Here is a 16934-nt window from a genome sequence, read left to right as displayed (position 1 = left end):
CCATAAATATTTTGCTGCACAGCCCTGTATGTTCTGTTCTTTTAGGAGGATCATAATCTTTGATATTCACGAAGCATTTTCTAACAGAATAGAGTTACAAGCAATTTAAACATATGTTCATGGTCAAAAGTGTACCCTGCTTATGTTGCTATGGCTAACAATCCATAAATAATAATAAATGCACAAATTCAAACAAAAACGTCTGCGAAGTTTTGTGTAACTTAGAAAAATTATAAGTTCATGAAGCAACCCGAGTTTTTAATCCGCTTGGATATTTGACTGCAGTGTGAACAGAAAAGCTATGCCAGCCCAAGAGCATGTGCTCCGTCACGTGACTGTTGTACATACTCTAATAAACAATTGTGCCTTCTCTACTATTTGTGTCAATGTTAGCATTGTGAACGCCAGACGGTGTTGTATAAACTTGAAGTGCCTTTTAACCTTTGGTCTGTCCATAACGGAATGTCTGTGTTTTTCTAATAGGTCCTCCCCAGTGAAGCAACCTCAGCTCTGTTCTCCTGTCCGTTCCACGGCGACCCTTGTCCTACCGCTGAACTCTTCGTACTACAGCTCAATAATGTACTGTGATAGCGTTCTGTCATTTTGAGTGTAATAAATGTGCATTCCGTTATGCAAATCCACGTTTCCAGGTCTGGTTTGGGGATGGACGGTAGACAGTTAATGGCTTGGAGTGGAAGGGCTACCATGGCACAATACTTTCCTGGAGCCTCTTGGACAAGTCCATAGAAGAGGACAGAGTACACGGGACATTCACATGCTTGCCCCACAGCACCTCAGAGTATTGGTGGCTCCAAATGTATTAACAAAGACATGCCGCTCAGGCATCCGAATAGCACATTTACACAATAAACACGAGAGGCTAGAAAGGCAAAGCTAACAGGAGGTATTAACAGATGTTGTGAAATTCAGAATGTCTCCAGGTGGTCTTCCTGTACTGCATAAGAGCACCTCCCTCGGTGGGAAATGATGTACTTGCTTCTCAGGTCCATAGCGAACAGCGACTGATTCACTGGCTTCCCAGTCATGACAGAAGTGCGCTACTGGCAGTGCCACCTGGAACAATGCACATATCATTGCTTCAAAAACAAAAAAACAGCCTTCACCACCTTTTAAAGCCTTTATTTCTTATCAGTTTAAATTGTTATTGTAACATTATTCAATTAATTTCTAGACAACTAAAACATTGTGCAAAAAAGCTTCTAGTGCTTTGGACCTTTGTGCCATTTTATCATATAAACACAAATATTTAGAATAGCGAATGCAGACCGGTATAAATGGGCAAAACATTATCATTTGTGCAAGAAGTCTCCACCCAACACCGTTTGTGCTCCCGCAACATTGTAAAATATTCAAGGCGCGTACATAAGATGAGTCCTTCCTTTGGACAGGGCTTTTCACCGCATTGGATACCTTTTGTTATTTCTTAGGAAAACGTCTGCCATTCTTTAGGCGGTTACATGTTTATATTGCACGTTACAAGTAAATATTTATTTTTCTTACATATATATAGGCTTATTACTACTCAGAAGTTTCTTTGTCCTATATAACAATGCGTCTGCAAACAAACTCCCAGGAAACATCAAATTCACCTCAAATCACAGCACAAAAATGAAAACAAAAAACATGGAATAGAGATTAGGCTCAGTATGCAATTAATGCAATTTTCCTGTTTGCTCGTCTTCATTAAAAGGTTCAAGAAATGATTGACCATAGAGGCAGGATGAAAAACATGGGGCCTTTCACAGCATGGAGGCAGATATTTCCATAGTGACAGATCTTTCCCTGGGCTCAGCCATTATTGCGTAGCACATTGTGTTTGCTATTTTAAGGACCCAGAAAAGGAAACTGTCGAAAACATGTTACCTAGTAAAAACAAAACCAGTGCCCCGTTATGATTTAAAAAAAGGATGAATTATTAACATTTTAACTTGAAGCTTTGCCTTTTGCTCCATGAAATATAGGTGTTTGTACAAAATCAAGCAATGTTAGCCTTATCAAGTAGTCCTTGGTCAATTGCTCTCTCACCAAACACAGTAATGTGAATAAATATTGCTGCTGTGCGGTTTGTGCTTTACTCTCAAGTCCTTCAAGTGCCTTCCACTCCATTCTCGCCATTGGCTCAGGTTGGTATGGTAAAGTAAAGCTAGCATGCATGTTACATAGTTGTAAAGTTTGTTCAAATACAGATGACAGAAACACAAATACTTTTGTGTTACTAATTGTTGGTTAGTCTCATCCATGGTGGGCAGGGGTGCTGGCTGCTTGTTAGTAGATATCAGGTAAGTTGCAGTAGTTTCGGTCCCAGTAGTTGCCTGAAAAAAGCCAGTCTTGTGCACCATTGTACGGATTAGGCCCTTGTCGGAACCACCTATCAAAAAACAGCAGATATTAATACTTATAGACATTTGCAGCTACCACAAATACATATTGCTAGTGGGACACACACAACCTAGAGAATGTAGGAAAATACCAAGGCATCCAGTTGGGGCAGATTTGTTCTTTTATGTAGATTTTTGCCAACGTCATTTAAGAGGTTAATATTTACAGAAGTTATTTTATAGTTTACTTCACAAGGAGTTTAGATACAAAAAACAGACCACTACAAAAACTAAACATCAGCAAAAACTGCAAAACCACCAGTCATGCACACTACAAAACAAATCAACCTATAGAACAGTTGTTTTACCAGAGAGCACAATGGATAAAGCCTCCCTCTACCTTCCAGCGCCTGAATAGTGACACTTCACAAATTTAACAGTAATCTATTCTCCTAAGGCTATCGAGCCCTCTGAGCTTTTATACACAAGCAAAATAATAACCGAGACACTGTTGTGATGAAGCGATTGGTGCCTGCAGGATGTACTAGGATTTTGCACGTTACTTTTACTTAAGATAAGCCCTCTTAAAATAGGTCAGTACGTCCACTGGTTTGCCTCATTTGCTTTGATGCGCCTTTCTTCCAGGGTAGAATGAACAGTATCGATGACTTTGTAACCCTTGTAGAGTTGTGTAGGTTTTTTTTATTTTTCCTTCTAGCATGCACCACTTGAACAAGTTACTGTCCTTCGGTAATGCTTTTTCTGGTAGAAACTCCATCTAACCGCAGATTCCTCACTTTAGAATATTCCCCAAGTATCAGACTGGATCCAGAAAATCTTGAACAGTACCTCTGTGCACCAGTAGGTGGCGTCGATCAGCTCTGCATTGGCATCACCCATGTTGGAAGTCACGTGTGGTGCCCATATAATAGTCACCCCAGCGTGCCGACATCACTCTTTTTCATGACTTTCCACTTCAAAAAACGGAAAGCCACATAAAAACCAATGTTCGACCAGTGTGCAGTGTCCAATGGGCTCTTTAGGGTGAAGAGTGGAGTACCCAGGATGGGGAGAATGGGAGAGTCGGTGAGGAATCTGCAGTTAGATAGGGGCTCTACCAGAAAGTTAGGTAACTTGTTCTTCTGATTGAGACTTCTAACCACAATTTACTCCCTTAAAATAGGTATCCAAGCAATTCCTCCCTGATGTGAATCTGTGAACTGGCTCAAACCAACTAATCCTGGAGGACCGAGTGGGTGAAATATGCTTGGTTAGTCAGGTCTGTTGAGAAGAACAAGTGCTTTGTGAACATATGGAGAGATGCCCACATGGCTGCGTGGCAGATGTCCAAGACAGGTACCATGCATCCTAACGCAGTAGTAGTGGTCTTAGCCCATGTAGAATGAGCCCTCAAGCCTTCAGGAGGCTGCTTTTTAGCTAACGAGTAGCAGATCTTGATGTGAAGTACAAGCCATCAAGAGATGGGCCGTTTCTGCACCACAATGTCCTATTTTGCTTCAGTGATCCCAATGAAGAGCTTTTCTCTCAACTCGATGATCTTTAGTGCAAACGATATAGAAAGAAAGAGCTCCCTTTGGGCCCAAGTGATGGAATTTTTCCTCCGCAGGACATTGGCAGTGTGATTTTCTGGCCAACATGAAATTTAGTGACCACCTTTGGCAGAAAAGAAGCATGTGTCCAAATACTGATCTAATGGCCACTCAAAAGGCAGTCTTGTAAGTGAGAAGTCTGAGTGGGCAACTATGCAGGGGCTCGAATTGTGAGCCATGAGGAATGTTCGGACCAAATTCACTTCCCACGGGGGCATGATGAAAGGGGTAGGGGGGAAAAAGTGCTGCAAATCTTCCTTGAAAACGAATCTTAACAGGTGACCTAAGTAGTAAGGGCTGATCAGGCCATCGCAAAAAAGCATTGTGGCCGAATGGGTAACCTTAACGGTGTCCAGGGCAAGGCCCTGCCTGGCTAAAGACAACACAAACATTAAAAGCTTCGACAAGGGGGCTGAAACCTGGTCAACCTTGTGAGAAGAGCACCAAGCCACAAATTCGTCCCAACAGCTGGTGTATACAATCCTTGGCGAGGTACACCTGGCAGCCAATATGACATCCCAGATCTAGGAAGATAGTTCAAAGAACTTTAACAGTTACTGCTAATTCACCACACATGAAGGTGGAGCATGCTTGGGTTGGCGTGCAGAAACCGGCCCGGCAGATGCAAAAGAATGTCCTCCTGGAGTGGCAGACATTGGAGGACAGATGCTCATGCTTAGGAGTTCGGGATACCAAATTCTCCATACCAAGTTGGGAGCCACTAGGATGACTTGGGCCGGGTCGGTTCTGATCTTCTTGAAAACTCGATGCAGGAGTGGTGTTGGCGGAAAGGCATACGGGAATCCCATGTTCCTCCCTAAACGGAACGAGTGTCCGAGCAAGAACTGCTGTGGAAACTTCAAAGTGCTTAAATTGCACGTTCTTGGCAAATAGATCAAGCAAAGATTCACTCCATTCTCGTAAGAGACTGTGTGCCACCTCCAGATGTTGATGCCCTTTGTGATCAACAAGGAAAGAGCTCATTTGCCGTGGCATTAAGAGACCCTGCCAGGAGCTGCATGACCATCGATGTTCTGTCACTCCATTCACAACCAGAGCCCAATGTCTCCTGCCACAGGGTCCACGACCCCACCCCTCCCTGTTTGTTGAAATACTACATGGTGCTGGTGGTGTCTGAACACCTGGAACCTACATTTCTTTAATGTTTGGGAGGAAGGTTTTCAGTGCTAAGTGAATTGTGCTCCAGTCGGTTGATGAGTCCTCTGGTCTCCAACTCTCCTAGGTGGCAGGCCCAACCCAGAAGTGATGCATCAGTCATCACTTTCCCCCCTCGGTGTGGAAGGAAGAGGGGCCTGCCGCTTGGCCAATCACAGCCTGTGAGCAACCACTGCAAATCTTTTGCAGTCTCAGTTGATATCTGGACCAGGTCGCAGAGACTCCCCTGATGCTGCATCCAATGGGTCTTGAGGTCTCACTGCAGAGCCTGCATGTGCCATCGGGTGTGCTTCACCAGCAGGCTGGAGGAGGCCATCAGGCCCAGCAGCTTTAGAGTCAGTCCCACCAAAATCCAGGACAGAGGTTGAAACATAGGGATCATAACCCGAATATCCTGGACTGACTGCTCCAGAGGGAAGGCATAGAACCTCACTGTATCCAGAATAGCTCCAATTAAAAAGGAGCATCTGGGACAGAGTCAGGTATGACTTCAGCATATTCATACTAAACCCCAGTAAATGTAAATTGATACTTGTATAGCGCACTACTCACCCGCAAGGGTCTCAAGGCGCTTGTACGAATACCGCTGTGGAACCCATCCTGGCTTTCCCTGTGAGGCGTCCACTCCTGGGCACCCCCAAGGTGGAGGCCAGGCATCCTTCGCCTTGTAGGGGCCGTTGTGGAGATTAAGCAAGCTATTGCCCAGAGTTGCAGAGTGGGACTCCATGATTGGAATGGCACCGAGGCAAGAATTATCAGGTCCGTGGAATTTTTGAGCCCAAGACCCGCCGCGGCGGGGAATTGAACCCTGGTCCCGGGCTAGACCTCTGCATCAGGGTCTGCCGCTCTAATCATTGAGCCACACTTCTCCACAGTGAATGCAAGATGTTCACAGAAATCTAGACGTGGGTGATGACTGCCACAGATAATACATTTACTCATTTGCACGCCTGGACAAGCTCAGAGACTAGTACACATGAACTGGGCAATGTGCCTGACCACTCCTGCTGTTAGAATGGACATTAACTCTCTAGGGCCTTGAACCTTCATCCATCAGGAAAGCCTTGTCCCACAATGCCTTCTAAAAAGTTTAGAATTCATGTTACAGCAACATTTCCTTTTTCAAAGGGTCAAGGTTTGTTATGATGAACCAGCCATTGCTCCCTCGTGCCGTTGCTACGACCTCTGAATTAAGGTTTATGTAAGCCTATGTGCTTACTTCTCTGGGGGATTGTATTTTGTCATCTTATAAGGTTGTGTGTATTGGTACCACCCTGTATGTTTATATTGGATGATATTCTGTCACGCTACTATAGTATGCACTCACATAATAAACGTACCGATCTTGCTCGTTACTTGAAACTGATCAGTTGATTCTGTATAAAGTGCTCTGCCTCCTATTTGGGCTGGTTGACGCTGTATAAAAGTGCTTAAAATAGAGCCAAATGTATATTCTCGTAGGACTCAACCCAGTGAGTGGATAATTTCTGGACTACGTTCGGTCTGAATATTCTGAACGCTAACTTGACCATTAACCCCTTCGGCGCTCATGACGGAACGGTTCCGTCATGAGCGTCGGTTGAGCTGTGCTCATGATGGAACCGTTCCGTCATGACCACGCCCGCGCAAGCAGCGCTCAGCACAGCGGGGGAATCCGCCCCGCATGGAAGGGGTTAACTGGTTTACAGAGAAATCAATGACTAGCCAGTTTCCAATTATATGTCTGGATCACGTTTTTACTTTATAGTGTAAAGTGGACACCCTATGATGTCTGACTTTCCTTTTGCATTTCACAGATAGTGAGGATCTACCATAATATGGTAGGTAGATTCTCAGATACAATTTGCTGAAATGGACTTGCTGGGAGGAAAAGTGCAAGTCTTGTGATTATGGTAATGAACAGATCATGGTTTTCCCGGTGTTCTTCATGATGAACCAAGGATGACCATGAATTTTGCCACTTTTGTTTTGTTTTACCACGTGTATGACTAGGATGAACTGTGCCAAAAGCAACAAGCTAGAGCGAAAATTGTGTTCAATAGGCATTTACTGTTCAGCTCACTAAGCCAGCAAGTGTAAGATTTTATTTTATTAAGCAGCGCTATTTTATAAGTATAAGTATTGTGTCTGCCAAATTGATAATCTGCTTGCTTATTTTGAGTCTGTGTAAGTGCATTAGACAGTCCACTGTCTTTAGACCAGAGTGTCTGATTCTTTTTTTCTAGTTCAGGATCGCCAGGGAAATCCTGGGCCCATATAAAAGATAGCTAGTTATACACAACAATCCTGAATGTACCACACCTACAGCAAATTAGCAAAAATATATACATGTATTACTTTTTCTTTTGATTTGCTGTTTTTCCCAAAACTTTTTTTACATAAATCAATTCTGCACAGTGAATAAAAATGGGCTGTCAGACAAAAGAAAAATCACTAACAATACCAAGAAAATCAATGGGGGACTGAGGTGACAAAACGTGAAATGAGTGACGTGTCATATTCAAACACAAACAAAACAATAACATAGATTCTCTGTCCTTCTCCGGTCTTTCACTCTAGCATGCACTGTCTTAAATTTCTAGCTATAGTGAACCTGGACATGACAGTTTTATGTCGACATTTCGACCCTGCAGATACATCAGACAGGGTCTTCCTCAGTACAAAGCAGGCTAACGACCACCCTTGTTTGTTAGATCATGAATCCACTCCTCCGAGCCCGGATGGAGCTTGACCAAAAAATCTCTATAGATGAGGATCATCCATGTGCCCTCATTCGTTAATCTGTATACTTTTGGCATCAGCTGTAATCCGACTTTCAGCTGCATCCCCCACTGGTCATGCGCGTCGACCTCCAGGCGGTGTAAAGAAATTACACTTGTGATTTCTGATATCCATTCCAAATGATTAGTTATCCAAGTCAATTGACTGCCACTGCCCGCATATCAATGAGTTCCTGATTGCCAGACTTCTATGGTCTCTCTCCTCCTGCTGCTTGAAGGAGAAGAGAGATCATGATCTAACAAACAAAGGCTGTTACTAGTCTGCTTTGTCCTGAGGAAGACCCTTTCTGATGTGTCTACAGACACATGTTTCTACAAGGTCGAAATGTCGACTTGAAACTGTCTCATGTCCAGGCTCACTATAGCTGTAAATTTAAAAGACAGTGCATGCTAGAGTGAAATACTGGAGAAGGACAAAGAACCTGTGTTACTGTTTTGTTTGTGTTTGAATCTGAAACGTCACTAATTTCACTTTTTGTCACCACAATCACCCATTGAATTTTCTTCATACGATAGTGTTTTTTCTTTTGTCTGACAGCCCATATTTATTCACTGTGCAGAATTGTTTTATGTACAAAAGGTTTTCGGAAAAACAGCAAATCAAAACAAAGAAAGTAATAAATGTATATATTTTTGCTAATTTGCTTTAGGTGTGGGACATTCAGGATTGTTGTGTATAATTAAAAATTAATTTTGAAGAAATTGTTTGTTTCTAAATAAGCTCCCCGTGGTGCTTACCCAAAGGAACCACTTGTAGCTTTGCGATTTGATACCCAGGTTCCGAGGGAAAAAGGGTGACCCCATTGATCTCAATCATATTACAGATAGGGCGCACTTTCTATGTTTGCACCACAGCGCACCTTAAAGCAGGTGTGCCAGGTGCAAACATGTAAAGTGCACCCAATCAGGACGAATGCACTGCCCCGGGCATCTATGCAATACAGCCCCCTGGCGGTCTTGAGCTGTAAAACTAGAAGATTAAAGATTAGGTAAAAATAATAACAACCCCCACAACCTGGTAAAAACCTTCCAGCGTTTCAGGGTCATTTATGTTTTGTTTTTCAACAACAACCCCTTACTTTAGGAGTTTGTTTCTGGGGGAAAAAAGTTTGCACAGCGATCAATTGAAACATGGCAGCTACTGATCAAAATGTTAGCATTTTCAGAGGAGCTGCTGAGGCAGAGGGTCCTCTGAAGGTAACAGAATGTTGTCTGAAGGCAAAGATTGTTTTCTATTGCAGTGACATGGGATTCTAACTTTAGGATGACTCCCTTTAATTTATCGAACTTTGCTCAATATTTGTAGTTAATTTCTCAATCATGTCTAAAATCACAAGTTTGGAGGGTGAGAAGGGCCTTGTGGGTCCAAAGCGCAATGTCTTCTTACCTGCTTGAGTTAATATTGTTCAAGATAAAATGCAACACAGCAAGATTGAGTTTTGGTTAATTCGACACATGTGCAATGGTCTCGGAGGAGAGGTCCAAGATGGCGGGAGGAGAGGTCCAAGATGGCGGATTGACACCGCCGGAGTGGTGAGCACTGAAACGGGTCCAGGCGGATACCAAACAAAATGATCTGAAAACCGTGATCTTGAAAACGGCAACGCAATACTGGAGTGACTGCTTTTCTGTTTTTCTGCTTTTCTGCTTTTTTTCATATGCCAAAAGACTTACGTGAACTGCAGGAACAGAGGGGCGCGTTGAATGTTGCAGCTACGGCTGATCGGTGACCGCATCCTGAGTCAGCTACGGGCTGCTAGCGCTAAGAATACCGCGAAGAATACCGCAGCCTCAACAAGTCAGGAACCTTCGCGCGGCTGGCCGAGTTGGCTGAGTCTGACGAGGTGGACGAGACTGACGGTACTCAATTGGTTTGGCCTGCGTTCCCCCGCAGCACCGGCAACAGCACAGCCAGAGGAGACGAGCGGCAGCGGGAGCAGCAGCACGATGGCTCCAAAACCTCCTACGCGCACGACCCGCACAACAGCTGCTAGCGGGAGAGCGACGACCCCCCTGCTACTCTCAATCGCAGCCACAAACGAACTTACAACAAGTAAGAAAATTTCATGTGTTAAGAACGCAACGGATGTAGCCTTAGATGCAGAACAATTGCATTTAGGTAAACTTGGGGAGAAATACCCGACTCAAAAGAAAAATTATGCAGCTGATTGTGCTGCTGCTGATAACACAGTTGATAACCTATTAGTAATTGAGGGCACTCAAATGAGAACAGAGGAGTTTGAGAATTCTAGTGCCGCAGCACAGATCGATGATACCTTAAACAATGCAACTATGCTATTTACAACAGACACTACTGAGTTGGCTGGCGCAGAGGAAGAGTTAACTAGTCTGTCTAAAACTCTAACCAAAGAAGATAATGAACCGGTAGAACTGGTGAATAAATTGACTAGTTTTGATATTGATGCGGATACTAGTATGAGCACCCCTCACTTTGAAATAACTAATACAACCAGCATGCCTGCAGATAAAGGGAGCACTGAGGGCGTGGGAGAAAGTGAGGGCGCTGAAAATACTGACAATACCGACATCGCAGAGACAGATGAAGAATATGTGGATCTCAACGATGTAGGTAGTAGCACGATGTTAAAAGCGACCAAAGACAAAAATAAAACACTTACCACAAAGAAATTAAAGGGCAAAAATAAGAATAAAGCTACTAAAATTACAAGCAAATCCAAACCAAATGTTATGAAAATGATTGCGGAGAACAGCCCAATTAGACAATGGGTACAGGCTAAGGGCGGTGTTAAATCTATGGCAATGAGATTATCTGGTAACAGCCCCAACGATCAAAACATTATCTCTAAAGACCTAAACCAGATCACTGTACCACTCAGCCCTACCCAGACCAATATTCCTAATGTAGCAAAGGCGACAAAAGCAAAGACCGATAGTTTTGATAAATCTGGCCTGAATAAGGAATCGGCAGAGTCTTTGGGGTCTTTGGGGTCTTTGGGGGAAAGTCTATTGGATCAGCCACACCCTTCAGTACCTTCAGTACCCTCGGTGCCTAACACGATACTTACGGAAGACAACTCCGCTTCTTTGTCAGAGAGCTGCAACAGTAGTATTAACAAGAATAACAGTAGTGGTAGCAGTGGCAGTATAACCCAAGACCTAACTCATGACTTGCCTGACACTCTAATTGGGCCTACAGATGAGGCATTAATTACTACGACAGAAGAGAACATACAAGAATTACACACGGAAAATGTCGCTTCTTCCTTATCTAACGGGCCAACAGAATGGGATCCACAAGGGGAGGTGTCTGCTTCTTTTCAGACAATCTTACAACTCCTACATGAACAAAAACAAGAAGCTAAAGAACATTATCAGCAAATGAGGGAGGATAATAACAGAACTCAAACCTCTTTGCAAGAGATGGCGAGCAAATTGGGGTCAGTATCTCAAGATATAGAGGAACTACAGCAAAGAGTGGTAGTGACAGAGGAGAAATCACAGCGCTCTGAAATAGAAGTGAATAAACATGCCTCTCAATTAATTCAGATGCAAAATAAACTGGAAGATTTAGAAAATAGACAGAGAAGACAGAATCTCCGTGTTTTTGGTATTGCTGAAGGAGCGGAGGGGGCGGACCCAAGAGCATATGTTACCCAACTATTTCAAAAGGCATTTCCCGACCTTTCAGATTGGGACTGGGACTCTCAGATACAACGGGCTCATCGCTTACCCCTATTTCAAAAAGATAAGAGTGGTAAATTTCCACGGCCGGTTTTGATTTATATAGGCAACTATCTGCTTCGACAAGCTATTTCTCTAAAAGCACGGCCTAACACTCCAGTCACCATTGACTCTACTATCTTTTTTGTGAGATCTGATTTAAGCAAACTCACGTTAGAAAGACGATGGAAACTGAAGCAATTCATTGATCCAATTAAAGAACTTGGATATCAAGCTTATTTGCAGGAACCTGCTAAGTTGAAAGTGATTAAAAACGGCCGACCTTATTTCTTTGGGGAAGTAAATGAGGTTGAAAATGCTATTGCCTCCTGGCGACAGGGGAAATGATTAAGCTAACAACTATGATAGTGTCTAAGGCTAATGCTAATGCTCAGTGCATACGCTTTTAGTTGATTTTTCAGTTATATCTTGGTTAGTTTTAAAAGTTTATATGGTAACTGAGCGATTGCTCCTATGAACATTGGGTAGCACATTGGGTAGCACAGGTTTCTTCCTCTTTCTTTTTGTGTTGCTGTTGTTTTCATATGATTAGTGTTGAAAGCCTGGACCCTAACAGTGTTTTATCCGCTCACCGACTGCCAAGGGAACGGCAGTCAACCGAAATGGGGGGACCAGAGGGGAGCTACTGGGTGGGAAACGGGGGAGGGGAAAAAATAAAAAAATGCATCATGAGTACAAATATATCTATGTTCTTTTGGCTAAGAGAAGCTTATATGGTTTGCAAGAATGCTATGGTTTTTTTTTGGGTAGAAGCTCTGTCAGAATTTATAATAACAATATCAATTAAATGTATCAACTAAAACTTCTAGTTTGGAATGTGGCTGGGCTTAACAATCGGAATAAGAGGAGACTAGTATATGAGGAACTTAGGATGCATAACCCACAGATGGTAGTTATAACTGAGACTCATATTGCATATAAGGATAGACAGTTATTGAATCAGTTAGGCTATGATCTTTTGGTCTGTACAGACTTCAATGCTTCAATTCGAGGGGTGGCCATACTGAAGCATAAACAGCTTAAAATAGAAGTCAACAAAAAAATGACGGATAAAGCGGGCAGGTGGGCCATGGTACAAGTGACTTTGGAAGGCCTCCAATATATAATTTGTGGGGTTTATGCTTCAAATCAGGATGAACCGAGAATAATTGATCAGGTCAATATGGAATTACTTACTTGGGAAGGGGAACGTATAGTGTTGGGTGATTTTAATTGTGTTATGGATTATAATATGGACACAACCAGAAAGGGTGCGTTGCAAAGGATGCGTAAGACGAGGGCTGCCATCTTAGATTTGGCTAATATACATGCAATCAAGGATGCCTGGAGATATCTTCACCCACACTTAGCAGGGTATACTTACTATTCATCCGCCCATAAGCTCTGCTCGCGTATCGATATGGTTTTTGCCTCTAACTCTATACTGTCAACTAGTAAAATGTCAATATGCCCTAGGGTGACATCGGATCATAACCCGATTTCATTCATAATAGAAATTGAAACGGACAGACATCCACCTAGACCCTTCTCTTTTCCCCGGTATCTTTTTTCTGATGCTAAGTTTGTGAGTTTGCTGAAAGGACATATAAAAGATTTTATCGATATCAATGGGTCCACTACATCTCCTCTGATGGTATGGGATGCTTGTAAGGCCAGTATCCGTGGGTTTACACAACAGTTCGTTTGGCAGCAAAATAAAATCAATAGGGTTCATAATAAAAAATTACTAGATGATATATCTAATATCGAAGAGAGGCTATCTAAGATGCTAGTTAATTCCGCCACTACAAGGGCTAAAGAAATCGAAGATTTAAATGCAAAATTGATGGAATCAAGATTAGTTTTGAAAAATATTTTTAGGGAGAAAAGCATTTCTAAATTAGCTAAATATAGGCTAAATCAATATGAAAGTGGGGAGAGGATAGGAAAAATTTTGGCATATAAAGTGGCGGAGGATCGAGCCCAAGCGTTGATCAAGGAAATAAAAGGTGACGATGGACAATTATATCAAGATTCTAAATCAATTTTATATCAGTTTGCCACATACTATCAAGAGTTATATACGCCTGAAACAATTCCAATAGGAGATAATATAAAAGTATATCTGACAGAAAATGCTGTACAGAATATAAAGGATGAGCAAGCCGATCACTTGGAGGCAGATATAACAGCTGATGAAATACAGGCAGCTATCAATTCCCTAGCACTGGGAAAAGCTGCAGGCGAAGATTCAATCCCCATAGAACTTTATAAAAAATGCATGGAAGAATTAATTCCTCTTATGATTATGGTTATCAAAGCTATTGGTAAAGGTGAACAAGCTCCAAAGTCCTGGAATCGCACTCAAATTATATTTTTTCTTAAGAAGGGGAAACCCCCACAAGAGAGAGGGTCTTATAGACCTATATCATTAATCAATGCCGATGCAAAGATTTTTGCAAAGATACTAGCAACAAGGCTGGCGTCACTAATGCCACAGATGGTTTCACCATTTCAACACGGGTTCATCCCCAAACGGGATACTACCGCACACATTAATACTGCTATATCGGCATTTGATGTTGCTAGGACGTATCCCACCCCACTCGGAATGATCCTTTTAGATGCGGAGAAAGCTTTCGATCGCGTGGGGTGGGACTTCCTCTGGGCAGCCTTGGTTGCATTCGGCATAAAAGGTCAGTACTTAAAATGGGTTAAATCCCTATATGATCAACCAAGGGGTAAAGTATGCTATTCAGGACTGTGCTCACCTATCTTTCCAATTGAACGCGGCACTCGACAAGGGTGCCCTCTGTCTCCTCTGCTATTTGCTTTAGCAATAGAACCCTTTTTGATTGCATTGCACAAACAAGAGATGATTGTACCGTTCAAAAATGGCCTTAATGCATTAAAAATAACTGCTTACGCAGATGATGTAGCGGTTTTCTCTACAAATGTCCCTGAAGCTATATCAGGTATAGGTATTGAAGCAGATAAATATGGTATGGCATCAGGGTATAGGTTAAATATCAGCAAAACACAAATAATTACAAATTTTACTTCACTAACACCAATAGATGGAATATGTAATGTGGCAACATATCTCGGGGTAAAAATATCTTCTAGTATTGATTCAATAATCGCACTCAACTACGAACCTTTATTAAAAGAAACTTCTCTTCTTCTTAAGAAATGGCACAAACTTCCAATGGGGATTTTGGGGCGAATTAACTTAATTAAAATGAAGATCTTACCCAGATTTCTTTATCTTTTTCGGTCCATACCCTTAAGAGTATGTAACACTTACTTTAGCAGACTGGAGGGCATCATCAGCAGCTTCATATGGGGGTATAAGAAAGCACGGCGGGCGATATCTTTGCTCAAACTCCCCTATGATCAAGGTGGACTCGGGCTACCAGACTTTAAATTATATTATTGGGCTGCTTTTTTAACTCGTTTTCGTAGCCTACTTATTTCTGACAAATGTCTTTATTTTCACAAATTTACATTAGGGGATGACGCTACTATGTTTCTGTACAGACTTAATGACCCCAACTACTTTAAACGAGTACGGTTCAAGACGATTCGGGACACAGTGAGCATCTGGCGATCTATTCTTGTTAGGAATAACATCTCCCTATTTCACACCAAAACACCACTCTGGTATAACCCAGGGTTGCCAGGTGTTTTTCACGATCTACCTACTTCTATGCTCTCGGATAATGGCATAAATAATTTGGGAGATTTGTATGACCATACTGGATTTTTTGATTTTGAAAAGTTAAAGATGATGAATAAAGTACCAGAAAGGGCGTGGTTTAAATATAATCAGATCAAGGATTATATTACCCATAGAATAGGCCTTGATAGTATATCTGAATCCGAAATCTGGAGCTGTATGTATAGGGATTCTGACAAGGCACTGATCAGGTGTGGTTATAAGACTTTCTCTATCTTAAATAAGGATGATATTAGTAAGGTGGCAGAAAAGTGGAGCACAAAGTTGGGTGTGAATGTAACATCAGACTTAATAACTTCCTCATTAAATAGCCTAAATAATGCAGTTCAATCATCTAGTCTGAAGTTACAGCTGTTTAAAACTGTGTTTCAATTGTATTACTCACCAGACAGGATACTAAAATGGGCTTTTAATAATGATCTGAACGATCCGAATGACCGTACAAAATGTCCTAAATGTGCACTTAAGGGGGCAAACATTGTTCACATGTTTTTTTCATGCCCCGAGCTATCCATTTTCTGGAAGGATGTAGTTGGTGTTATCTCGACTAAATTGGCTAGGCCCATTATACTTACGCCATTGGATATTTTGATCGGAGTTGTTGGGGTAAAAAATAGATCTCGTGATTTGATGAATATACTTTTCACATGTGCTAGATTAACTATTGCCAGGGCCTGGATACAAAGCCATCCCCCCACGGTCATGGAATGGTGGCTTCTGGTTAAAGACATTTACGATATGGAAAACACTTTAGCGATGACTAAGGGACTGAGGCAAAAACGAAAGATACAGGAAATTTGGGGAGTAATTATGTCTTAACAATTTAACGGAAATATTGCTTTTCAGTACTGTTTTTGATTGATGCTTTATCTTATATGAGTTAACTGACATTGTTTATATATGTAGCTGATGTTACTCATGATGCTAATAAAAAAATAAAAAAAAAAAAAAAAAAAAAAAAAATTCGACACATGTGGGATTGGCCACACTGCTTTTACTTGTACCTACATGTCTTTGTAGAGAACTTGAATGGCCCTCAGCAGAATGTTGGTAATGCCCCGACCTTTTAAGTTTCAAACAAGTTTTGTTCCGCCTACTGTGTCCAATGCAGGTCTAAAGCCAATGAAACAACCTAAAAGAAACGGGGTGGAGGATGACATGTTTTGACTAACCCAGCCACTATGTTCTCAAGTGTGCCAATGACTGTTGCTAAAACACGTCTGAAACCAGAGTATCAACTCGTGGTCAGTAGCCCATGTTTCGAGGTCTTTTAATAGTAGGTTTGTGTATTGTTTGGCTTCAGGGTGCATACAAGCTATCAGCCTATTAGACAGGAGCGAGAGCCTTTTTTATGCAGTAGGCAGAGGATGGAGCCTCGCCACGATGAAGAGATCAGGCCTGAGATGTAGCACTTATTCAACAACGGATGCATCTAGCTAGACCAATAGATAGCATCCAGTGTGTACAGTTTCGTGGGGCAGACCGTTAGGACCAGCCCTGAGGGTGCTGGCTTCATTGATTTCAGAGGATACTGCAAATCTCAAACACCAGAGGGCAGGTATCTCATCTGCTGCCAACCATCAAGAAC

General features: G+C 42.1%; 2 protein-coding genes across 3 annotated transcripts in view; one reads left to right on the top strand and one right to left on the bottom strand.

Annotated features, from left to right (window-relative positions):
* CABYR (calcium binding tyrosine phosphorylation regulated) overlaps positions 1-637 on the top strand; it is a 153001-nt gene extending 152364 nt beyond the window's left edge. Inside the window, exon 6 of the mRNA XM_085605750.1 lies at positions 484-637. Within this exon, the coding sequence (XP_085461876.1) occupies positions 484-497 (14 nt within the window). The 3' untranslated portion in view covers positions 498-637. The remainder of the gene's footprint in view (positions 1-483) is intronic.
* A 488-nt stretch (positions 638-1125) lies between these two features.
* The window catches only part of OSBPL1A (oxysterol binding protein like 1A), a 1951189-nt gene continuing 1935380 nt past the window's right edge, over positions 1126-16934 (bottom strand). For both annotated transcript variants that reach the window (XM_085605749.1, XM_085605748.1), the window contains one exon: positions 1126-2389. In XM_085605749.1, coding sequence (XP_085461875.1) covers positions 2287-2389 — 103 coding nt within the window. In that variant the 3' untranslated portion in view covers positions 1126-2286. The remainder of the gene's footprint in view (positions 2390-16934) is intronic.

The sequence above is a fragment of the Triturus cristatus genome, chromosome 5_1 (assembly GCF_964204655.1).
Source record: "Triturus cristatus chromosome 5_1, aTriCri1.1, whole genome shotgun sequence".
Taxonomy (NCBI): domain Eukaryota; kingdom Metazoa; phylum Chordata; class Amphibia; order Caudata; family Salamandridae; genus Triturus; species Triturus cristatus.
This window is presented reverse-complemented; position numbering and strand designations above follow the sequence as displayed.